This window comes from Netta rufina (assembly GCF_964035555.1).
Source record: "Netta rufina genome assembly, chromosome: 21".
NCBI classification, from domain to species: domain Eukaryota; kingdom Metazoa; phylum Chordata; class Aves; order Anseriformes; family Anatidae; genus Netta; species Netta rufina.
In genome coordinates this window covers 2,716,390-2,741,732 of record NC_140145.1, presented here as the reverse complement: position 1 = coordinate 2,741,732, position 25,343 = coordinate 2,716,390, and the positions used below count along the sequence as shown (strand labels likewise).

At 43.5% G+C, this 25,343-nt stretch overlaps 1 protein-coding gene across 1 annotated transcript in view; it reads left to right on the top strand.

Annotated features, from left to right (window-relative positions):
* The window catches only part of LOC311217673 (autism susceptibility gene 2 protein-like), a gene marked incomplete at both ends in the record, with an annotated part of 663,617 nt that overhangs the window by 186,566 nt on the left and 451,708 nt on the right, over positions 1-25,343 (top strand). The window contains one exon of the mRNA XM_084299926.1: positions 10,441-10,650. Coding sequence (XP_084156052.1) covers positions 10,441-10,650 — 210 coding nt within the window. The remainder of the gene's footprint in view (positions 1-10,440; positions 10,651-25,343) is intronic.

The following is a 25,343-nucleotide window of genomic DNA, read 5'->3' as shown; positions in this document are numbered from 1 at the left end:
TCTGTTTCCAGGCTGGTTTTACTTATGTTGTCTCGAGGTGGTTTCTTTGCATGGCCTCTTAGAGATCAGATTTCTGCTCTAGACTTGAGGGACGTGTGGCAGTCAAGCTGACCTCTTCTGAGGTGTCCTGACACGGTGCTTCTCAGTGGTTGTGGCATTTCACTAATCATTTTGGTGCTCTGTTATGTTCCCATAAGACAAGGAATCCAGAGGGTCTTCTGATCTGACTTAAAACCATAATCGATTTGTTATGAATACTGAGTGCTGTGCTAATGAAGAGAGCGTGGAGGCTGAAGTCATCCACCTAGCCCTCGTGCAGGAATAGCAGGGTGAGAGTAGTCTTAGCCCACATACATTTATTCTAACCCTACCAATACAGGGATACCCTTTACAGCTTAGATTTATCGGCTCACTAGCTCCTTGGCCCTGCTTTGTGCCTGTCATTGGAAGGGCCGTTTGAATTGTTTGGCAAGGAGCATGTGTACCTGGCGAGCGGGGAGCCCGTGGTCAGCTCCCTGCCAAAGACCACTGCTGGGAAGTGCAAGCTCAGAGCAGCCCCCAGTGACGTTGGCAGGATGCTGGGCAAAAATAAAGGACCAGTGCTTTAAATCATGGAATAAACAAAGGTGGAAAAGGGTCATATTCTTTGCTAAAGGAGTAGTTAAGAGCTTGGCGTAGTTTGGTTCTAAGATGGGACATGCGTTTGGGTCAGCATATGCAGAATTTGGCTGAAAATCATGAAAACTCTGCAGATCAGAACAAAAAGTGCAAATAGACTTGTCAAGGGAAAAGAATTCCAAAAGTTTCACTGTAGAACTGAAGAGTTGCTCAGGTATTTAGAAAAACTGAAATTATTTACGTTACCAGATCACATCACTCAGCGTGGTACATGATAACTGCTCAGTTGGATTATTTCCACCACAAAAACTACATTCTCCAAGGAGAAAAATGTTTGTCCCTGCCACGACCTGAAGCACACTCTTGTACTCAGGCACAGGCATCTGCACAGAACTCTTATGGTCCCAGCCTGCGGCTGGATGTGTTTATGCATCAAATCAAGGTTTTATTGCTGTGCGTAGCTCAGCTATGTAGAGTAAGGGTGCTGTATACAACTATGGAACCAGTGCTGTAAAAGTGCAACTAGGATGCTGTAGCAAAGGGAGCAAATTCACCCTGTTTTGGGGAGCTGGGTAAATGCTTCTCTGTACCTAACCTCTGATGTAGTTGAGCAGGGCGGGAGCAGCGAAAGCCCTCATTAATTGCTGTGAAGTTTTAAAATGAGCATCTCCAGGGACAGGTTTTCTCTCCACACCCCTCTTCTCTTTCTTTTTATTCCTCAAACAAAGCAAATAAACACTTTGAGAATGTGGCTGTGCTGCTCGCTGGGTGTATCAAGCACATTTATTTAAGGCCGGACACTGTGGAGAAAGCCCAGGGCCAGGGGGAATAGATTTCCCTTTGCTGTAAGGGGATACTTTGTGAGCAGTCTTGGAGATGTAAGTTATGTAAAGCACGTTTGGGGATGAGGCTGTGGTACCGGTAACGCTCCCACTGGGTTCGAAGCACTCCGAACCGTGACCTGACTCCTGCCACAGCTCCTGCTTGCAGCACCATCTCTGCAGCACCTTCCCTGGATGCGTTACGGAGTGAAACGGTTGTGGGTGTGCAGAAGATACGGACACTTGTTGAAGATGATTTGAAATGTTTTGGAGACTGTGGAAGAGTCAGAACACGGCAGAGGCAATTCCAGATGCCAGTGGTGGATGCAGCTCCCCTGTTGTAGAGGCCCCACCTGGTATTTCAGGTGGCACATACACAAAAGAGGCAGGCACGGGTATAATAGAGACAGACGATTTAGTCAAATTTTCAGGAAAGAGGTATCCTTGGACTTTGCTAGCAATTTGTGTCAGAGGCAGAAAAATCTCTAGAAAAAAACATACAGGCTTCTAGGCAGGCAGAAGCTGGGTGGAGTGAGAGCTTCAGGATCTCTTTCTTTTGGCAGGAGTACACAGGTTTCTGGCTTAATCACTCTGAACTAAATCAGCTGTGTGTACTTTGCCTTCCACAAAACCAGGCTGCCTCAAGAAAAACAGTTTCCTGGATCTGTAATCTAAGCTGGCGTTTCTCAGCACTTTCTCAGTGCTGGCTCCAGGAATGGGTTTTTCCAAACTCTTCTTGCACGGACTTGTTATTTGGATGACCGTTCTCCACAGTTGGAGCCTGGTATGCTGTAGTATTTTGGATGCTAAAAACGAGAAGGGGAAGCGAATAAGGCTGTGAATACGATGCCAGTGGATGCTTGAGAAGGATTAAACAAATAGCTATCAACTGCTGTGATCCTCGTTTATCTTCAGGTACGACATCAGTTTTTGCCAGCTTTGATTTAATAGGGCCTCTTAGTCTGAACGGCCGGCATTGTAGATCTTCGATTTTAGCTAAATATTTATTTTGTGTAGTATCTGTAGGCTTTGTGAATAACGTGAGAAATGTGTATAACTGTCCGTTTTGCTTTTTAGTGAAGTTGCTGTTTTGTAGCACTGAGTGCTGTTGTTGAAATCTTGAGTAATTACATTCTGCTGTTGTAAAAGTTGGTGTGTAGGAGTAAATTTTAATCTTTTGTACTCATATCCTTGCAATATTTTCTTTTTAAACATGCTTTTTATCACGTCAGGATAAAAATTTGAGTGTATGCTCATAGTCAGCAGTCTCTAAACAGATAAGAACAAGCTGAAATATTTTGCTAAGATCCCATGGCGTAAAATGAGACTTAGACACATGTGTATGTGACCGGTTTAGTTAAATGTGGGGAAACTATTCAATTAAGACACAGAAACTACATTATACATTTGTGTAATTAATTTTAGAAGAACAACCTAGACCTGATTTGAAGTATGAAGTGTTATAAACATCTGAGGATCCGAGTAGGTGGATCTCAACTTGCTGTACTCTTAAGAAAGGCATGATCACTTGGTTGAATTTAGGACCAGGGACGTTTATTTTGCTGAGTAAAAGACTTCTCCCAGATGACCAGGTTATCTCTGGTGTCTTAGTAGAAGTAAGACACTGTTCGTTTGTGCTAAAAAGTGACTGCTATCCCACTGCAGTAGTAAGTAGTTCAAAATCCAAGCAGAAGGGAGTTGACAGCCATATCGTCTTTAAACAAAGCCAGGTAGAATGCAATTTAAAACGTATAGCCAGGGCTGAACACGTTTTGGATGATCCTTTGTTTCACTTTGCTTAAATAGCGGGCAGAGCTGTTGCGAGTTCCTCAAAGCTTTTGTCTTTTTTTGTTTTGATTGTTGCTTGTGTTTTTACGAATTACAATGCAGCTGTTACTGATATAATGACCTACTTTATTTCTTGAAGAGCCTGAAGTTGTTTACTCAGTGAGGTTTGCACTGGAAATGCACCCAGATGGTGCAGTTGGGTCGAGCCCTTTCCCACCTGCTGCCAGAGCTGGAGGGTGCACAGTGAGGGTTGCAGGAGGATTTCCTCCTGCTTAAGTGACTTGAAAGTAATTAGAAGCCAGTTTTACCTCTGCATCCGCTTTCATATCTAGTATGTGCCATTGAGGGTGGCTATCAAACAACGTATGTTAGAAACAGTCTTAATCTGTGCACTTATATTGTCTGGTGCTTCCTAAAGCCTGATTTGCAGGAGTGCTCAGCGCTCCCAGTAGCTGCTGAAATCAATGAAAGCTGTGCTTCATTAGGTAAAGTGCTCTGCAGAGCTAAGTTCTTTGAAAAAAATCAAATCCGGGGTGCTTCCTAATGGGTGCTTAAAATTAGCAGACATTTTTGACCTGGACATGTTAAGGCCATGGCCTCCACCTATAAAATGGGAATGGTGCAATACCTTCATCTGGCTAAAGGGTCATAAAATAAATCAGTAGTATTTGTTGGGCATCTGATACGGCAGTGAGGGGCTGTATAGTAGGGCCTTGAGGAAATTAATAACCGTGCATTCGGAGGAGGGTTTGAATGGAGTGTGTGTAAACAAGTTTTAGATCCACATGTTGGACAAAAAGGCAGAAACAAAATCCTGAGTGGCTGCTCATTAACTGAACACCTTCCATTCTGCACGGGGAAATAATAGCACTCGGTCATGTAATTAAAGATTGTATCGTACTGCATACATACAAGAGGGCTGAATGAAGGTGGTGGTTGCAGCCTTAATCCTGGCCTTTCATAACTTCCAAGTCCTTGACTTGGTAACCTCAATAACGCTGCTTTAATGTAGCCTTTTTGTGTGTAATTTAAATCAGCAGCACCTGAAAAGGAACCTTCTGTTTATCAATGATATTGTTAACAAATGATTTTGGGATGGCGAATCAAAGCAATCTCTTTGCTACAGAAGCTCTTTTATAAAACATATCTCAAGCAGACAGCAACTTGCTTTTCTATTGTTTTGCCTTCATCTGTAATCACCACGTACAGTCCTGCAGCCTGGTGCAGCGTTTCATCTTCCGTCTGTTGCACAACCTTTTTTTTGCACAACGCTGAACCACTTTGTTTTCAGATTTGAGAGATGCAGGAGGCAATGGATTGTAATTTCATGAAAACCAAACAAACAGAACAAGATGAAACCTTTCCGCAGAGGTCTAGCAACTTGAAGAAATTGCTGGGATTAGTGAACGAGCTGCTCTGCCCAGAGTGGTTGACATCGTGGCTCTCTTCACTGATCCCACATGTCCTAAAATACCATAATTTCCACTCTTTTAGAGTCCATTTCTCTTTTGCACAACACTTTATACCTGCCTTCCTTTCTCCCTGGTGGTGTTTTAAGAGTTTTTGCGATTTATTTCCCCCAAATAAATGCTTTTGAGGAACTATTTGTGCATTCAGAAGAAGGCACAGTGTGTTTAGCTATCTTATCTGGAGGGAAATGAATGACTGTTCTAAACATCTTGTTTTATTTTCTGATTTTGAAAGATTGCAGGGACCAGTTACTGCCTTGTTTTCAGACCTCTTCGTCTTGTTGCTGCCAGAAGTAAAATGACGAAATACAAAGTTAGAGAGGGGGGCGTTGAAGTCTTTAAGACATTTCCATCCATCAGCTTTAAAAATCCTCTCCAAATGTAATAGAAAGCACCGTATGAGTTGATGAGGACCGCTGAGATCTGCAGGCAGGTTTGGTAGCTCTCTGCCTGGCTTTGTTTCCCATTTCTGAGGGGTTTTGTGGCTCAGGTTGTGCAGCTGCGTGCGTGCTGCTGTCAGCAGCCAGCGGTACCACTGCGAGCCGAGCTGCAGGACTTTGCTCAGCTGCGGGCATAGCCCTCTTCACTGCTCACAAACTAAACTTCTGTACCACGTTGTCTCAGCAAATATAGAGGTGCTGCTTTGGTTCTGTGCACTCGTTCTAGTTCCTTCTGCTGTTGGAGGAGGAACCTTCTGAGTTGCCGATGATGAGTGCTGGTGTCAGGCTTGTAGGGTCTGAGTAGAGCTCGGGGGCAGACTGATAGGCTCAAGGTGGTTTTCCGAACTACTTGTATTGAAGGGAACATTGACATCTCGTGACTGTATAATATTTTGAGGTGTTTAAGAGAAGTCTCTTCTTTCATTGTACCTATCTTTATTACTGGAGTGAAGCATGAACTGTTAGGCTCAGGCACAAAACTGTTGTGGACTAGCAAGAACCTGGGGAACAAATAATTGGAAAATGGTTGTAGCCTTATTACTTATTATACTTTTTTACTGGTTGTAGCCGGTTATTACTTATTATACTAGCTCTGCACAGCAATCAACTTGTAGGAGAAAAAAAGTTAATACCTGGTGTCATGTTTAGCATGAATTTGGAAAGTAAGTTCTTGCACCGCTGGGATCAGACAGGCAGGCCGTAGCGATGACTTAGGACAGCTGAGGCTTGAAATCCCCGAGCAGTGCCTGAAATTTTCACCCAGAGAAGTGCCTGCGGGGCATTTGCTACACAGTGCACTCACAGCGTTGCTCTTGATCAAGCATTCCTACAGGAAAATGCTCTGATGAGGAGTGGAATGGGGCTTCTGGTGTCCACATGTATTTTTATTTATTTATTTTTGAGTATTCGTCAGAGGGAAGGGGCCAGGAGGAGAGGGCAGCTCGCACTGGGCTGGCTCTTGGTGAGATTTGTGGGAGCGAAGCACTGCTTAGCTGCCACTGAGGATCTGGTGTGTAATTAATAAGCTGTCATGTACATAGGAGGTAGATGGACTCTCCTGAAATAAATAAGGCAAAGCTGCCTGAAAGCCTAACAGTTGATGAGAATGCAGAGTGTCCTTCAAGCCTCCTACCTCTGGAAATTATCTGATGTACCCAAGGAGGCTGCTTCTCCTCCCTGCACCGAATGCAGGGCTTGGATTGAAATTGTTAATATTAATTGGGGCGGAGATGATTGCGGTGCCACCCCACCAGGCTTCGGCAGCTCTCCTGCTCGCCGACGTCGCGGCAGGAGCCCTTCAGCACGGGCGGCTCTCTGCTGCGGCACGTACAGCGGCATCGGGCTGATTAATGTGCCCAATAGAAGGAAAACAAATGGATTTTTTTTTAAGATTATACGGTACATTCATAAATATTAATGCACTTTTTTATGGAATTGTATGTAATTACATATTTATACATTTAAGTCACCTTCTTGATACACTTAAGGCACTTTGCTGATGAAAGATATCTCTGAGTAAGATGGTTTTAAACCATGCCTAATATGTTTGTATGATTTATTTAATAATGTGTGGGTTTGTGTGCTGGGAGAAGAGGAGGAAAACCTACATTAAAGTTGGAATGTGCTGTTCACAGGGCATGCTGCTTAGCTTGAATCAGCTCTGTGGGTAGCTGCTGAGAAATACGTCTCGACATGAAATATTACTACATCTCCTTATCTATGTAGATAAGGTCTGTGCAGTCCTGTCACCTTAGAGTAATTACAGCTTATTACTCTAATCATGATGATGCCTGAAGTCCGTAATTAAGATTGTGCTGGCTAATGTACTAGCACACGGCATGGTACAGCTATTGTCCTGTCTAAACAACAGAAAGATAAAAATTGGATGAGGGAGAAAGGGCAGAAAGTGGGGAAGTGATTTATGCAGGGCCGCCCTCCCAGCCAAGCACTGCCTCTGCTGAACCTGCTTCCGAGAGGGCAGAACCCACCCAGCCCGTTCCTTGTCCTCCGCGGCCTCCTTCGTGCCCTCAGGCGTGAGGATCAGCCCGAGTGCTATTTGGGCTCATTCCCGTGCCTCCTATCCGCCTGTCTCTAAGCTTCTATTCAGTTGTGGTCCAGTCTCCAGCTGAAGAACTGGGGGGAAATATATCTATATAGTACTTTTTTTTTTTTAGGCACTAAATCGTGTATCTGTTGCAAGCAATGAGAGGCTCTAAGCTTACAATTCAATAATACGAGGTTTTGACCCTGTAATTTTCTCTGCAGAAATGTCAGCTGGTGAAAAGCAGCTGGCAGTTCTGGAGGAACTTGGTTGTCTAAACACCAGTCTCCGTCTAAATCTCATAGTAAAGCCATCTGCCAAAGTACTTTCAGACAGTTTTCAGGATTTGCAGAATGGGGAGCTTTGTGTTTTCAGAGCTCCCTTTCTTCCCTTTAGCCGTGAGCGGAGCAGACATCTTATTTTCTGGAGATTTCTGCAAATTGTTCCTTCTGACTTGGAAGGTGCATTTTCGTAGAGACTGTACAAGGCTTTGTGACGTCGGTGCTGCTCGTCTTTGTTGCAGGTGTATATGCTGATTTGCTCATCCCAATTCTTACATGAGCCAAACTTTGCTTTAGTTTTATGTGAACTATCATGAAACTTTATGAAATCACTGGTGGGGTTGTCTGCAACATGGGAGTCTTATGGAAAGGTTATCCTAGATATGCCTATAGTCTTCTGCAAAGTTTGACCCATCTTGCACCCTTTGTAAAGCTAATGGGAGCTAGTAATTTCTTGATGGCAGTGTTATCCCCATTAGACGTTTTATAAGCTTCTGGAAACCTGCCACTGTTTCGTTTAGATCCATAGCTGCAGGAAAAAAAAATAATCCACAAAAGCTATTTAATCATTACAGGGAATATATATTTATATATATAGTTATATATATATATATTTTTTTTTTTTTTCACAGAAAGATTCTTTTTTTTTCTTTTTTTCTTTTTACTCCTTCAACCTTTCACATATAAAGTGAATCCTTTTAATAGCATTTCTGTCTTGCAATATGAGCTATGTTTGAACAGAAGTCCTGTGCTGGTATAATGTGCTATTCATAAAGCACTGGATTTTTTGATACTAATCTGAAGAAAATAATCATAGCAGCGCAGTGATAATTATCTTTAGGCGTGTATGTGTTCTCTGATAAAATACCTCCTTGTTTCAATGTGGAGCACTGGACAAGATGTAATCCCAGTGCTTTTTTCTGCCTGGAAGTTGCTGTGTGGGAAGGGCAGCATCCCTCACTTTTTTTAGGGATGTGGTTTAGTGGTAGGTACTGGTGGTGGGGGGGGTAGTTGGACCAGATGATCTTGGAGGTCTTTTCCAACCTCAGTGATTCTGTGATGCTATGATTCATGTTACATTGCAGCAGAGTGGGGCTGAGCACCATCTGGGTGAGGTGCTCCATGCCGGCTGTGCCAGAGGTCAGCAGCTCCACGTAGCTGCTGTTGCTGCTCTTTTGATGAAGAATTGGAGAAATTGGTACTGCAGCGTGTGAGAACTTGCCTTGATGCATGGAGGCCGTGTATGTAAATCTAGAACCTTTCTAGGAAGGGAGAAAAGAGGAGTGCTCCAAAAAGTTACTCTTCTGTTGTTATTTTGGCTTGGGCGTGTGCAGCAGGATCTCCTACCCTGTGCATAGTACTGATCCCTTTTTAATAGCCAGAGCAACTGAGAAGAGACACAGTGTTCTGGAAGTACTGATCCTGCTTTATACCTATGGATACTAGAGATCTTTTTATGAACTTGGATAAGGCTCCTAATTTTTCTGTTATGAATAACACTGTGAAGAAAAGCTTAGGATATTTCCCATGGTGTTTTGGGCAAAGAAAAGTTAGAATGAGAGTCTTACAGCTTCTGTTCCTTACTCCCGTTAATGCTTGTAAAATTATTCTTTTTATCTACTATCAAATTTGAACATTGACTGTCTTCAGTTTAATTAATCATCTCACTGGTTTTAGTTATGAATTTTGTGAAGCTCTTGTGCATTTGGGAAGCATTCTTTAATTAAAGCCAAACTGATTTTTGCTCTTAGGCATGCTTTTTTTTTTTTTTTTTCTTTTTTTTTTTTTTTAATTGAAATATGGCATAATTTGAATTATATTCTCATGAACCTGAGTCTCTATGTGACACAGTGACCAATCAACTAATTTCTTTCTCTCAGCTTGTCCTGCTCTCAGGTATAATATTAAGTGACAATGAACAGAAAGATGGAGGCTTAATAAGATCCCACAGTACTTTACGGTAGGATATGGAGAGTTTTAGTCAAAGCTGCCAGGCACGTTAGTAGAGAATACTTACAGTATTAGGCTTTTTAAACAATATGTCAGTAAGTAGGAATACTCTAGTATTGTTGAAGTTCTTGGAGTAAATGGGATTCAGCAGATTGTATTCATTAAATGCCCAGTTTGTGTTGTAATTTCCACCTTTCCAGTACCTTCTAATTCTTCTCTCCCAAGGACCCGTCAGCCTCCAATTCTTCTGTTTTCCTCTGCCATTGAATTTGTGTTATTGGAAAACTTGTTTTCAAGTAATATTTATTTAAAACAACAACAAAAGAATTCAGTGTTGCAGGGTATCAGTAAGAAAATACAGTAACTGTAGGCTAAGTGACAAAACTTGTGCTTTTGACTGGAGTGCTTTTTGTAGACTGACATTGATTCTGGAGTTGAAAGAAAGGTCAGTTACAAACTTTTCAAATACAAACATGAGGTTTTTGTTTTGTTTTGTTTTGTTTTGTTTTTTCCTGAAATTTGGAAGCCTTCTGCTTAGGGCAGGCTTGAGGAAAAGTCCACTGAAGTCAATTGAGATTCATTGGCTCTAAATGGGCTTTAGGTCAGCTCTGTCATGTCCTGTCAAATACAAGAAATAAGTCAAAAGAAATGTGAAAGGCCATGGCTTGTTTAAATCAAAGGCAATTGTTAATTCAAACATTATAAACATATGCTGTCTTCTAAATGAAAGCTCACTTGATGCATGAGATGCCTGAGAGTTATATGGTTCATGGTATGAAACCTAAAGGAGTACGTGTCTGTGCACTCAGTATTACAGATCTTATTTAGTGTGTGGCTATCTTTTGATTACCTGGGCACCAGCGAAGACTTTTTCTTTTTCTGGTGTTTGTTGCATTGCCTTGAAAGTGCTTAGATAGTCACCTGGAAATTGCTGCCTCGAGCTGCTGTGTAAAGGTGCGGAGCCATATCTTAATCAATATCTTAATCACTGTGTTTTTCTTCTCTTCCTTCCCCTGTTCCCTCCCTCTGCAGAAGGACGTAGCTCTGAAGCCTCAGGAACGCGTGGAGAAGCGACAGAATCCTCTAGCCAAGAAGAAACGGGAAGCACTTACCAATGGGCTGGCGTACCTGCCGAAAAAGAACAGACTTCACCACCACCAGTACAGCTCCGACCGAGAAAATGATCGTAATCTTTGTCAGCACCTTGGGAAAAGGAAGAAATTACCGAAGGGCCTCAGACAGGTGGGAGAGAAGTTATCTGTTGCGGGGAGGGAGGGCTTTGACTGTTGGCCCATGGTATGTAGAAGTGGATTTCTCGTTTTGTGGGATTGCTGGTTTGTTTTGACCCCTTCAAAGTTGTTGTGCTGTGTGGCTCTCAGGTGCCACGTTGTGCTAACTCCTGGTACAGGAAGAGATTAACCAAGCGGGAAAGAGAGTAGCTTGTTGATGTTAGAGCTGAGCTGATTAATGAATGCCCAGAGGTTGGAAAGGGCTTCGCATAGGCTGGTTGCGAAACTGTCAGGGCAAACAAATGTGGTGTGTGTGCCATGTTGCTGTGCCAACTCTGTGCTATAAATATGCCTTCTTGTCTTTAGTCTATGCGCACAGAAGGATACAACCCTCTCTGAACATCAAGGGCAAGGTGAAAGAATTGTGAGACGGGCAGCTGTTAATTAAGACAAAACTCTAAGGCTGATTACAGGTGCAAGGAGCTCATTTGTAGGATGTCAGTGGTACCAGTGTGAGATCTTTTGGGTTACTAATCACCCACCTGTAAGCAAGAACTTCCTACCTTCCCAACACTGGCAATATCTGACAGCTATAGCTGAGGTATACGTGTGGCAAATGGGCATGTAACATCCATGATTACAAAGCTTGATGCTGGAAATTTCGGTCTCAGCATTGTGTTCCTTATGCTCTTTAAAAAAAAAAAAAAAAATGTGCGGGAAATTTAATTCCTCTGAGAATAATTGTCATGTTTTGCTTTTTTGATGAGTAAATATTGATGTCTCTTGTGTATTGGTTATATACAGAAGACTAAATTAGAGCTTGGGCATTTTAAGCATAGCGTGTTCCTATATGGTCATTTGGCTCATTGTCTGCAAAACTGAAGTCTAAAGTAACGATAAAGAGGCCACCTTTGGCCTAAATTTGAATGATATCAACGGGTCTTCATCCAAAATTTACGCATTTAATGGAGATAGTTGATACTCTTTGAATGAATCTTCATCTTTGGTAGGTGAAAGCCAAACATTGCTTTGCAGAGAAATTTATAGACAATAGTGAGAATTCACTGCTTCTCTTTGTGTAAGCGCAAGGAAATGGAAAAAACTTTGAGAAGGATGAGTTCGTTGACTTATGTTCAACTTTGATAATCAGTTACAGAAGCTGGTAAAAAGTTTTTCATATTTTTAAGCTTATTGTGCATATAAACTACATACACTATAGTGAACTTCAGCTGTGCAAGCACATTGTAAAATGCCTATTCTATGCTCCCACTCCTATAAAAGATATTTCTGCTAATTTTATTTTATTTTGTATTTCTAAGGGATGTTGGGAAATTGTTGTAGAGATTTGATGCAATGGCTATAAGTAGTTACTGAAGGTTGCTCTATTTCCTTGTCTGTTTTCTGTGTTCACCTACACCTCCTTCACTCTGTTCCTTTTCAGTATGTCAAATGGTAAATATATCTGCTTTGTGTAGTAGGAACTGGCCTTCGGAAAAGCTGACTTTTTGCACTATTTGATTCCCCTGGCATAGCCTACTGTCAGGTGAAACCTTTCTGCCTGGTACTTAAGCAATGAAGGAATCAGCCAAGCTGCTGATGGAGGTTATTTGTGAGGTTATGTTTTTAAGAATAAATATACGCTGGCTTGGAAGGTATTGAGTTGACAAATGTCATGGAAAATGGTTTTCCTTTTAGCTGATAAATCTGAGTACTCTGCTTAATTCCTGAGGGATAAGGCTGAAAGGAAATAAAATATCTTGTTCAATATAAACTTAATACGTTTGGTAGGGGTACAGCTCCTTAGATAAGAACATTTTAGTCTCTCAAACAGTTTAGGTGCTGACAAATCCAAATGGCTTTGGCACTTAGACTCAGGGAAAAAAAGATGTCATGGGAAAGACTATAAAGCTTATTTGAAAAGACACACCCACAACCTTTATATATATTTATGGTAAGTATTTTCTGTCTTTTCTTTAAAGACACCTGGCAGAGACCCTGAAAAGAGGAGGAGCATGATGAGTTCTGATAATGATTTATCTCCTCTGATCATGTAACATCTTTCCTCTGAGAATGACTCTCAGACATGTTCTTGCTTGGAAGTAAAGTTGCTTGTCAAGGTTGTCACATGAGAACTAGTCAAGAACTGGACCTTCTGCTGTTTTGTGCTTGGCAAAGTAGGAAGGTCTAAAGCCAATCTAAATTTAGTAAACTTCTGGATATATATGGGAACTTTGCCATAGTAAGGCTCTGTATTTTAGATGTAAGCAATGTATCTTGCTCCTGTTCTCCCCAGAGAAATCCCGAATTGTCACATGTGAGTATTAGGGTTGTGCAGCAGGATGTAATCTGTGCCGTAACTTGCATTCCTGTGGTGGCACGCAGCCTGGGCTGTGGTCTGTCCCTGTTGGGGAACATTTTATACCTGGAGATCTTGTTTGTCATTCTACCAATAGTTAACAGTCCTGTCTGATACGCCTTTCTGTGAAATCTGTTATCTGCTGGCGGTAACTCTCAGATGCAGGATTTACAGTATGAAGCTCTCTCATCAAACAGATTTAGTTGAAGTTGGCTACTGGAAGGACTGTTAATTAATTTTCAGAAAAAAACCTTGCAGTATTCATGCAGGTATTTATCCAGCTATGCTGAAATGCCTACAGGTTTATTGAAATCCAGAAAATGTGAAACTATAGGTTAATTAAGGCTCATATATTACTAGAAAGAAGACTTTTGAACTCTGCTTTGTGAGCTTTTATAAATGTACGTATCAAATACCTCAAGGAAATTTTATTTGGTGTTAAGCAAACATAAGACTCATCAGAATATTTCTCCAGCATTTTCAATTTCATTTCCTTTACATTAATTGGTAGATGGCATGTTATTATGTATTTTCTTTTTTAAAAAAATCATGTGGAAACATTGAAGTGAACATTGTTAAATTAGAAAAAGGGTGGCACAAAATTTTAATGGTTTTTAATGTGGTGGTGTTCCTCAAGGTTGGAGCAGAATGGGCTGCGCTCAGAAATGCTGAATGTGGTTGTGGCAGGCGAGATGAGTGTTTTGATAGCAGGAGGGAAGGATCGGTTTTCTGTGTTTTAGAAAGAAGAAAAGACACTGACTTGCTGCCTCTGCCATTTCCTCTGTTGCTTTTTTTTATCACCTCTGCAGGGAGATTCATATACCTTGTTGTGGAAGAGGATTGTCTTTGGCCTGTGCTTGTACATCAGTGATCAGCACGCAGGGCCCATGGTGCATTAGCTGGTTTATGTACGAGCTTTACATAGGAGACCAATGCTGTGAGGCTCTACCATAACTGGAGGAATCCCAAACCACTTGCAGAGGGTTGAGTCCCGATCCCAGACCTTGTGTGAGCACAAAGAAGGAGACAGGCTGGTGGGAAGGGGCAGAAAATGAATAAAGGCAGGAAAAGTGGTGATGGGGAGATGATGATTTAAGAGGTAAATTTCAGTGAGATAAGGGAAGATAAGAAGAACAGCAGAAGACCCATGTATTTCTGAATCTGACAGTCATCAACAACAAGCGTTATGAACTGTGCATTAGCGTTAACCTGGTAGTCCATTACATAAATCAATTAAAGGGGAGGGAGGGAGGGAAGTATTGAAGCTTTTCCTTCTCAGAATCAAGTCCAAGATGCCTTTGGCAGTCTGGCCCTGAACCTATACATTTGAAGTTTGAGACTGCTGAGGCTTGATGGCTGATCTGGATGGTGGCTCTCCTCCTGTCCTCACTGCCTGCAAACATCGTGTCGCTAATTGTTCCGGATTCAGTTGCAGCACACTTGTCCTCTGGTGCCCGTGCGCTTCAGTAGTGCAGCGAACCCCTGGTGCCGAGGGTGAAACGGGCGTTGCGTGAGCCACATCTAATCACACGTGTGGTCAGGAATGGCTTTTGCATGTCCTTAGACAAGCCTGTACATGGCAGGTAATGAGTGCGAAGCGGGAGGTGGGTGCGAGCAGTGCGGTTTGTGGCGACACTGGTCGGGAGCTGAGCAGATGGGTTTGATTGTCACCGGCAGCGCGATTCCAGGGAGAGCTGACTGTGGTGACAAGCGATTTACAATGTGCTATTTACAGTTTGGGTTTGCAGTCTCTCAATGACATCTGAGTGCTCTTTAGCAACTGCTTTCATTACTGCTTTTCTAAGAGCTGCTAATTGAAAATGAAATTGTGGGTGGGCTTTGGGAGTGAAATAGCAGCTACAAGTATTATAGGCAACCATGTAGAACTGTTTAATTTCTTTTGACTCCCAACTTGCAGCTTTGTGCAGCAGCAAGGGAAAAAACGCATATACATTGGTACAGTTCGAGGTCAGATACCTTGGAAATACCATATAAAACATGCATGCACCCATAATGAGTGACAAAAGCTTGAGTCTCCATTTACACAGCTGCTGTGATTTGGGGTTACTTCGCCAGCAGCCAGTGGATTTAAGTGACTAAAACTGCTGAAGATCAGGAAAGAACCCAGACCTTGAAAATAACTCGGGTAGCACAGCAGAGGGGTTTGCAAGCTGGGCTGCATGCATTTAAGCTGGTTGGAGCTGAAGAAAATATTGTTACTGACGTGCAGGGCATGGGGCGCACACCCAAGGAGTGGTGTCGGCTCGGCATAAGGTCAGCAGCAGCCCTGCCTTGCAGAAGTGGGAACTGAGATGATGTTTTTTTCCATCTTGTTTGTGAAGAGTGGTATTTTTTTATTTCAAGCACCAGCACAGCCACTTTGAAATTACTAGGTTTGCTGTTTGTGTTGCAACCTACACAGCATGGTTTGATATGTGCAAGTGTTGCCAAAAGGTTGAAGAAACCCGAAGCAAATGTCACAAGCCACAGGGTTTTTTGCAGGAGCGCTGTTCTAATGACACTTTGTCTGCAGAGCTTTGGTTTTGTGTCATTCAAGGGTAACGTTGATTTGGATTTGCCAATCTACCTTATTAAAGGCATTTCATTTGAAAATCTAACTATGAAATTATGGAAACAATCAAATTATAGAAAGGGTAATATTCTGGTAACTGTGCTTTGGAGCTGCATAGGCAGTGCGAGTGGATGGAATGATGTGGGAGGAGGTGCTCCTGTGATGAAGGGAAACGTAGAGCTATTGAGAGCAGCCAAGGTGTTGCAGGATGGAAGAGGAGGAGCGTGGCTTTAGGCGGGGGGCTGGAGTGGGATTAAGGTATGGGCACAGCAGAGCTGTGCTTGGGCCCAGGCTAGTCAGTGTGGGTTTTCAGAGGGGTTTTACAGAGAATGTACCCAGAGAGGTGCCTGTTGGGTGAGGTGACTCTGCCCGTGTCTGCTGGCTCAGCATTACCCAGCCCATCGTTGTGCTGGGATCAAACTGAGCGCTCCCTACCAGCCTGCAGCTCCGTCACCCCTGCAGGGACGTTGTGCTTTGCTTTGCCTGCGCTCAGTGTGTGGGTGTCTGCGTGAGAGGACGTGTGGGCCACAGCTTAGCTGCTGCTCGGTTTCCACCTCGGAAACCGCTGTCGGCTCAAACAGTGCTCAAAGTACAAGCATTTTGTGATTCTCAGCTGCTGCTTGCTTCTGCTCAGAGGCCACACAAATCTCCAGCTGCACTTAACCCGCAGTCACTGCATCCAGCACATCATCTGTGAAGGCACCCAGCTGCTTGAAGGCGTCCAAACAACTTCTGAGCCCTGATAAAATAGAATTTAGCTCAGTGGGTGCAGAAAGGGTTGTTGGCCTCTGGAGAAAGGACTCAAAAATTGTGTTGCTTTGTGAGCCTGTTCTGCACTGCGCCTCCCCCCAGGGTTAGTGAAGTTCCTGAAGAGGCCCTGTGAATTCCTTGAAAAAGCACACACGTGACATGAGATCCAGAGCTGCTCACAAGACCGAGCGAGGGATGACAGGATGCTGCTAACATCTCCCAAGCGGCGCGATGAGCCGTGCTTCGTGGCACGCCGAAGCAAACACCTGCGCTCATTGATCAGCCGCTCTGAGGAGCTGCCACTTCACTAAAGATTTGCCTGCAGTGACGTGTCGCAGGCATTGCCCCCCCTTATAATCACCAGTTTCACCTGCAATTTTTCAATAAGCTATTGAATTACACCTCTCTAAATGATACACTGCAAATCCAGCGGGTCCTAATTGCTAATGATGGTTCTGGAAGACTTTCATTTGACTGTAATTAGGTTTGCAAGCAATCAGCTGCCCTTATCAGAATTGAAAACACATATAATGTAAAATGCAGGCTGGTGGGAACAGAGCGTTTTCTTAAAAGGAGGAGGGAAGAGGAAGATGTTTTATTAGCAGAAGCTGTGACATATTTTAACACCTTGAAAACATCATGTGTGAAATTAATTCTGTTCAGTATTATACCATCTGGCAATGTTATTGTTCTGTATATATTGCTATGTAAAGTGCGCTTCCTTCATCTGGGTACGAGCTTGTGTTTGAAATAGTAATCGTGAGTCAAATTGATTACTAAGGATGTTATCCCTGCTAGATAGGTTAAAAATACACATTGGGAAATCCCATGGACTCAAAATGGCTTCTCTGTGGAGAGTTTCACTTGCAGGGTAGATGCCTCTGGAAGAAAAGGGCCCTGTTTTCCCCATGTGCATGAGTATTTGTGCCCAGAGGTGAGAGAAACTGTATCCCGGGGCTGTTCATTGAATCTGGATTAGAAAATGTCTGCATTTTTGACTCAGCCCTGTGATAATTGTTTAATAATACACTATTGTTTTGATCCTATCTGTATGCTCCTGCATTAAACATTCTGCTCAGGGCCTCTGGTGGAAGCTAACAAGCACGAGCTTCTTGCATCTTCAGGCTGTGGTGTAGGCACAGAAGAGTGTATGCTTGAAGCCTGGCTGCAGTCTGGTGTCTGCCCATTCTGGCTGAAATATCAGTGGTTTGGTAGGGTGGATGGTCTCTTAAGCAATACTTGGTTGTACGTGTTCATTCCTGATGTGGTCACAGGTGTAATTATTTGGAGAGTGTTACTCTAGATGGTAGAGCTTGTGCAGCTAAGGAGGGGTGTGGAAGACCTTAGGTCATGTCTGGGAATAAGTGGTGGAATATTACTGTCTCCTATGTTCCTCTGAAGCCTGCGCTGTGAGCTGATTGCACCTGGGATGTGGCAGAAGGGTTTCTCTGCTCATCTGCTTTCCTCTCCCATCGCAGTTGTGTTGCGGGTGATCAGGCTTGCAAGAAAATGAGCGATATTGGCATGTTTTTATTTCTAATGCAAATTTTGCCACTGATTTGTGATCCATCCTGCTGCATCTCACTTTGTGTTTTGGCTCTGGCTTATGCAGCTGTGAAGCAGAGCTGCCAGGGGGACCTCACAGGGTGTGACTGGGTTGTCCCTGCAAGGTGGGGGCTTGGGGACAGGCTGTCCCCACCCTGCTGCAGCCCAGGCAGTGCTGCCGGGAGAAGGAACCGCTTTGTGTACCACTCGCTCCCCGCATCGAGTGTAGCAGGAACTCCCAGCAAATTCCAAACTGGAAAAAAAAAAAAAAAAGGATTAGAAGCAGTGGCTTTTTAGGTTAACCTAATTATGTTAATCAATTAGGTATCTTGAGAATAATAGTGCAAAAAAGAAAAAAAAAAATTACTGTGCATGGAGCAGTTACTGTCTCCCAGGATTATCTTTTTCCTTTTAATGTTGGCACCCTACTTTAATTGAAAACTTAAATGATTATTAAATGTGCTGTATTGGGAAGTTAACCATATTTTAAATGTGTGATGCAATCAATTGCTGTCTTGAAAGTTCCTAAGCATGTTACCAAGAAGGAATTAAGCAAAAAATTAATTTTGACTGAGGCTGCTTGGAGATAAATTAGACTCTAGTTTAAGTGATGGTTGAATTTGTTATTTAGACAGTGTAATAAACTGACCATATTGAATTAAAAAATATGTCTTAGGGCATGTAGAAGGAAAAAAAATATATATATACACATACAGACACACTTGGTGTTATCTAAATAGCTTGAATCCAAGGCAAGGCTTCTGACCTGTAGATTTGCTTGCCTATTAATTGGAAGCACAGCAGTTCATCCTGAGGTTGGTAGTGAAAAGAGCCAAGTGTTGAAGACATGTTGCTTATCTCCTTTTTCCCCACAAACTCTGTGCTCCCAGAGGGAGGAGGTGTCAGAGTGATGCACTTAATTGCGGTGCAAGCACTGGGGCCTAGGGATGGTGGGGCAGCCTCGGGAGGGGTGTCAGGCCCTGGCGTGGTGCTTGGACGTGAGTACGGCCCTTGTAGCACAGGTCTGGCTCCAGAGCGCTGTAACTCTGTGTCATGGGCATGGATCTAGGCCGTGTGTTTGGAGAATCAGGTGATTCCTTGAATTATGGAAGCAGGATGCATCCCTGTCTCTTTGTAAGTGAAGGGCAGTGCGGCTTTTGCAGCTGGCCTGTTACCGCCTGTCTGAAGAGGAGGCAGGCTGTGGCTTCCCTAGGCCTGAGCAGCAGCAGTTTGGCTGAGATGTGTGAGCAGCAGAAGTAAATGGAAGAGTGAGTGGCAGCGTTACCCACAGCCTGGTGAGCTAAAGCCACATAAGGTACAGGTACGGAGCTTGTGCGGCCTGCAGGGCCTGCGGCGCCATCCCGGAATTGGAGCCTTGGCCATGCAGGTGAGTGGATTGCCAGCCATCCTGCTGCTTGTCTCGTTTTGGCAAAAACAACCTCTGTGTGTGATCCTAAAGCTCAGAACAACGATTCTTCTGCAGCCCCAAGGGGGCTGTTCTCTGCTTTCTGTGGATTCCCAAGTCAGAATTTTGCATTTTTATAAAAATAAGGCATTTTTTTGTTTGTACCAAAGCCCACTGAAATGGAACAAACCCTCTAAATAGAGTTCCCCTTTCCTGTGTTTGACCCTTTTTCATAGTTAATGAACCACGTTTGCTGGAACGGCCTCAGTTCTGTTTGTTATTAGCAAGGTGTGACATAGCTTCAATTTTTATGCTGAGCTCACTGTACCCTTTAATAATTCAAAGGGATGTTTTGAATCAGCTGCGTTGCCGGTTAAGAACACACTGTGGCCATTACTACACAATGCCATAGAATCGTAAAACAGATAAAACAAACTTGTCCTTTTGTCCTGACCTTTCCAAAGAACAATTTTCTCTGCTCAGTGTTTTAATACAGTGAGGTTATATGAGTGCAAATGAGATACCCTTATGCAAAGTTACTGTTGCTAAAGAAAAGAACATTTTAATAGGAGATCAGCTGCAAATGTTGCTGCAGTTTTGCAAGTGTTGCTGCTGGACATCTGCTTCCAAGGTAGGACCATACCGGCTCCATACCAGCTATGTCAAAATACATACTTCTGATGTATTTATAATTTTATGGTATTTATTAAGAAGTCATTGTGGGATATGGTTCAGGATTGTCCTTTTGTATTGTATCGTTTATTGGAAAGATTGTACAAAGTGTGTCACCCCAACTTGAACAGGCTTCCTTGAAGAAGTCCTGTGCTTGTACCCGCCTTGGACAGCATATGAGCACTTCTTAGTCAGAGATGCTTTCCTAATCTCTGTTTTCTTGTGCTGTTGACCTCTGTGAGTAGTTGTGGTAATCTGCTTTCAAGACTTCTATGCTTTCTCCAGTTAACGAATTGCTGTTACAGTGTAATCACAGTTCCTCCTAGCATGGAAGACACTAGAAGAAAGCTACTTGGGAAGTTAAGCTTCCAACCCATGGTCTGGTGAGATCCTGCAAGTAGCCATGGCAGAAGCAAGCAGGGCAATGGCAGGTTTGCAGGCAAGAGTTGATTCAGATTACACACAAAAGGAAAACTGTATGCCAGGAGGCTCTCAGGCAGCAGGGAGCTGAGTCTCTGGTCTCAGAGCTCCTGCATCCTGTCTGCCTGCTTGCCTTCAGTTGGTGAAGTTACAACTAGCCAGAGGAACCTGCCTGCTACAGAAACAAGAATCACGTTGATGGTGAATTCCCTTAACCATGTCTTTTTTCTGCATGAGCAGAGAAACGAGAGAAAAGAACCCAGGTTTGTTCAGCAAATGTAGTCAGGGCTGTGCCTGTCTCATCTTTCCCCCGGGCTCTCAAAGCTAAAGAAGGCCTTAACATAATAAAAACTTGTAAAGCTGTGAATATGGATAGAACTGGAAACTGGTGTTCAATACATTTTCTTTAAAAGATTTCAGGTTGGTTTTGTGTAAATATTATAATCAAAATATTTACTTGTAAAGCAGGTGGATTTTCTGAAAGCCATATGAAGCAGCAAAAGTGTGGTGCAGGAAAATTGAGGTTCTCTCTGATTTGTGTGGACTCTGCTCGCCATTTCCAGATGCCTTCTGAGCAGCTTTTACTGTGCTGAAGCTGAACAAAGTCTCCTCTTCCTATAAATAAAAACAAATCAAGTGCCAAAGCAGGCAGAGGGTTAATAAAAATGAAAATTCTGTTAAAATTACTAATCAAGCTGTTTAATGTTTTATATCTCCCCTCCCCCTAACACATGTTCTTCTCTCGTAAAGCCCCTTATTGCTTCCTGCGTGTTTACCGGCTTTTAGCAAGTCAAGCAGCTTTCAAATTGCTTTGATGTTAATTATAGAAGTTGTTCAATAGGGTTTGCTAGGTGAAATAGCAAGGAAATGGCTCATATGTTTAAGAAAATAAGTAAATATCCAGGTAAGAGCTCTATGCTTTGGATTTGAAGAAGGAAATAGCATACTGATGATGAAGTGTTCTGCTGTTGAATGATGGCCGTGTTTGGGTGGTGTCCTGCTCCGGATTTGCTGGGTTTGATGCTGGGTGGTTCCACTTCTTGTGGTGGTAAAAGGGAGCTGGGCACGGAGACTTCGGTCTGCATTGACATGTGCTTCCCCTGTTAAATTCTAGCGTTGCTGACACTTCTGCTGCAGCTCAGTTTGGGATTCTACCAAAAAACAATACAACTGTCTCTGAATAAAGGCACTACATCCTCCAGCCTGCATCGATCACTCAATGTCACGACATAAAGCCCCCAAAAGAGTGTGATTTGTGTCAGGGTGGGAAGCGAGGACTGGGACCGCTTGGCAGCGTGCGCTGTGGTCTCTGGCAAGTCTCAGCCTCCTTTCCCAATGCTCATCTTGTATGCAAATCATATTTAATCATAAAGAACTTGTCTACCAATTCCTAATCAAGGCATAAAGGCTTAATCAGAGATTTTGTGCAATGTTTGGAGATGTTCAGATGAAAGGTTTGGTACCTGTGATGCATGAATATTAATCGCTTCTGGTACAAAGCACTGTGGCCATTCCAGCCGGCAGTGGAGTTGTGAAAAGCAGCGAGTGGGGTGCGGAGTGGCACGAGGGTACCGTCAGGAAGCGCTGTAGCACCTTCAGCTTATCAGTGGCGTTGTATTGCTAGGTTAGTAAGAGTACCCAGAGGGGGAGGGTGGATGGTATATGGTCACAAAATGCTTCTGAAAGATTGGAAGTAAAATTTCTGGTCTGATGTTTCCTATAAGGATTGTAGTGGTTTTGGTGATGAAAAGATATTATTTTCAGTGTTAGGGCTTGTGCTTGCAATGTTTTAAATGACCCTGCACTTTAGTATTCAATAAATACTGGAAAGGACCCCCTCAAACTTTTCTTCTTTACAATAATGGCACACTTTGGTATAATTATTACTCGTATGCTGTTACTGGCCTACAGTAGGTACCGGTGGGTGTGTTATTTCCAGAAGCAGTAAGTGGCATGGCATCTCACGTGCTGTTTTGGAGTGATCATAAAGCATTTCCTGGAGTAGAACTGTTTGGGGTTGTACTGTCTCACTGGGGGAAAGAGACCTTACCTATCAATAGCAATGCAAGGTTTGTAATTTTAAATCTTTCTAATTTAAATCACGAAAATCTGTTTTTCATGAATAATTCAGTGATCTGATTTAGTAGAATTATTTCCAGCCCATGTATATTAAACAGCCAACCTGCTATGCCAGTTCTGTTTAAGATGCTGTTGATGGGGGTTTTCTCTTTCCCGCAGAAATGATCATCTTTGTCTGTTAGAAAATAAAGCTGCTGTGCTATTTTGTCCTTTTGATTGCACGAGGATATTTCTTTAAACCTCGTAGGCTAAAATTCAAGCTGAAGAAAAATAAACCCCTTACTCCAGTAGCTCCTAGAATTCAATTTGGAGAGACTAAACCTTGTACTATATCCATTAGGAAAATGGCAGTATTCTTCCATTTCCCGATGTTATTCAATTACTTACCCTGCTTCCTGCTTTTAGCGTAAACTGTATATTTTAGCTCATGACCTTTGACAGCAAATTGAATCAGAAGTGGAGATGCAATGGAAGTTGTTTTTTTTTTTTTTTTAAACAAGACTCTTTAAAAGCATTGAAGTGTAGGAGATTTTTTGTTTTGTTTTTGTGTAGTTTTTAATAAGCCTTGCTGTGAATTTTGTAATACAGTTCGTTTTCCTCAGAAAAAGGAAATATAAGTAAATTTCCTTCCTCCCTTGCATTGGAGAACAGCACAGCCTGCGTAGCGCCTGGTGTTAGTGCATGCCTGCTGAAATTAGCATTGCATATTTTAGTTAATACCAATAAAAGTGGAGTTTGTTTAATTTAGAATCAACCCCTTGTTTAGATTGGATTAGCACTTCAAGAAAAATATTTAGCTTGTGAAATGATGCTATTGACACAAAGCGGTTACGAGTCCAGCGTCGCTCCAAGCTTTGTTGCACCGCCGCCGGGGCCTTCTCTCTCCTGCTCCTCCCCAGGTGCAGGGCTGTGTACTTCTGAAATGTTTTCGTGTGGTTTAAAGCCTTGTGCTGGAATGTGAAAGTGTCTTTTTCTTCATGAAGTCATCCAAACAGTATAGGTTGAGCCCTTCAAAGGTGAAGCAGTCTGTGCTGCTGCAACCAGGCAGTGCTTCTGCGTGAAGCTCGTTTGTGTAGGAGAAGCTGGAGAACATTGAATGGTGCTGCTGGCGTGTTCGCACGGTGTCACTCAGCAAACCTACAGAAAGCCCCTCCATGGCCTTTGTCTTGCCCCAGTTTTACTCTTGGAAATGCAGGCTTCGTTTTCCAAAGCTGCTCAGCAGCACAGCTAGCCTTGGTCCTGGTGCCAAATGGGCTGAGAGTACGTGGGAGTCAGTCTCAGTACAAACCGGTGGGATTTAGGGCCCAAGTTTCCTCTGTGACTGTTGACTTTTAGTCCAAAATGTTTCTGGTTTGGATTTGCGTGGCCTTCAGGGAGGGGCAGGCAGCCCAGCTGCACCAGAGCTGCTTCTCATCCGTGGTTGTGTTGGTGGCAGGGGTCTGAGACCTCAGCTGTGCAGGGCACGCAGTTCATGTTCAGGTGCACCTCCTGGCTAACATCTGTCTGTCTGTCTGCAAATCTGAACATCTCCAGGTCTGCTGCCCCTACAGCAAAACAGAAAAAGGAAAAGAAGTGCTTGGACTAACACTGCTCAAGCTATTACCCCACCCACCCCTAGCCCCTTACCCTCCCCCCCCCCCAAAAAAAAAATACAAAAAATAAAACACAGTCTTTATGTGTTGTTCTGATCTTGGAACTTGGATTGGACTTGAACAGAACTTGAATTCAGCAAGACAAAAATCAGGAGGTGTCTTAAGTTTGGTTCTTACAACATAAAGAAATGGATGCCGGCGCTGGCCTTCTTGCCCCAGCTTTGTGCCTGCTCGCACTGGAAGCATGATTTCTTTTCCTGCTCTGAGCTGCAGAATTCTCAGGCCTGTGCATACCGCAGACTTGTACTGTGGTCCACCTTGGGTTTGTGTTTGGAGAGACCCTGGCTTTTCTGTGTATGTATTTACCACACCTGGCACAAGAGAGCTTTGCTGCTTGGGGTTGTGCTGCTCTGCAGGCTGTTCCAAGATAATGCTTAACGCTTTCTTGTGCTGGCTGCAGCAGTGCCAAGTATTTGTTGAACATCTGTTGGTACATTCAGATTATTAACCTAACTTCTGCTCGTTTCTGTTAATAAAAACATTTGAGCTGCATAACAAGCCAGTGTAACAGTTCTTCACACTGTGGCTCCCCCCCGAAATCCGACTGAGCGGGTTGTCGCCATCCCAGCCCAGCTGGCGACGCGCAGCCATGGCCTCCTCCATCCTGCTGCACCTTGTGCTGCCCAGACCGGGGAGTGCTTGCATTCAATCTCTGCACTCTCCAGCTCATCGGGGTTTGAGACAGCCTGGCATGTCCGGAAATGGGCGCGCGGACTGCGTCCAAGTTCAGCATCTGTACTCGGAAGGAGCGGTGTGCCGCATCGATGCGGCGCGGGGCCTGTGGGATGTGAGTTACAGCACCAAGAGAAGTGTGCTGAGGAGCATGGAGTGATGCAAAACGGGAGAGAATCAGGATACAGAAGTGCTGTCCTCAGCTCTGTTCCCCCTGCCCAGTGGCTGTGGGCTCTGCCTGCCCCCTAATATGCCCAGGTGGGACCAGGGGCCCTGTGCTGCGTGTGGCACTGCACGAGTCAGTTCTGCTCCGGGGCCTGAAACCGCTGCTTGTTACTGTTAGTTGGTGTCAACTAAAGGGCTGCTAGTGTAATATGTATAGCAACCACCTATTTAATCCAGCTTGGGAAACGATCCCTGAGCTTGGGTCTGTTTACAGCGAAGGTCAGGCCTTTGCTTTATTGTTAGCACACAGTTCTTGCAAGTTGAATTAAAGGACAGGTCTCATTTTTGGAGTGCATGCTGTCCACTGGGCAACGAATTGCACTTGGAGCCATTCTCCCAAGCCTTATAATCTTTTACT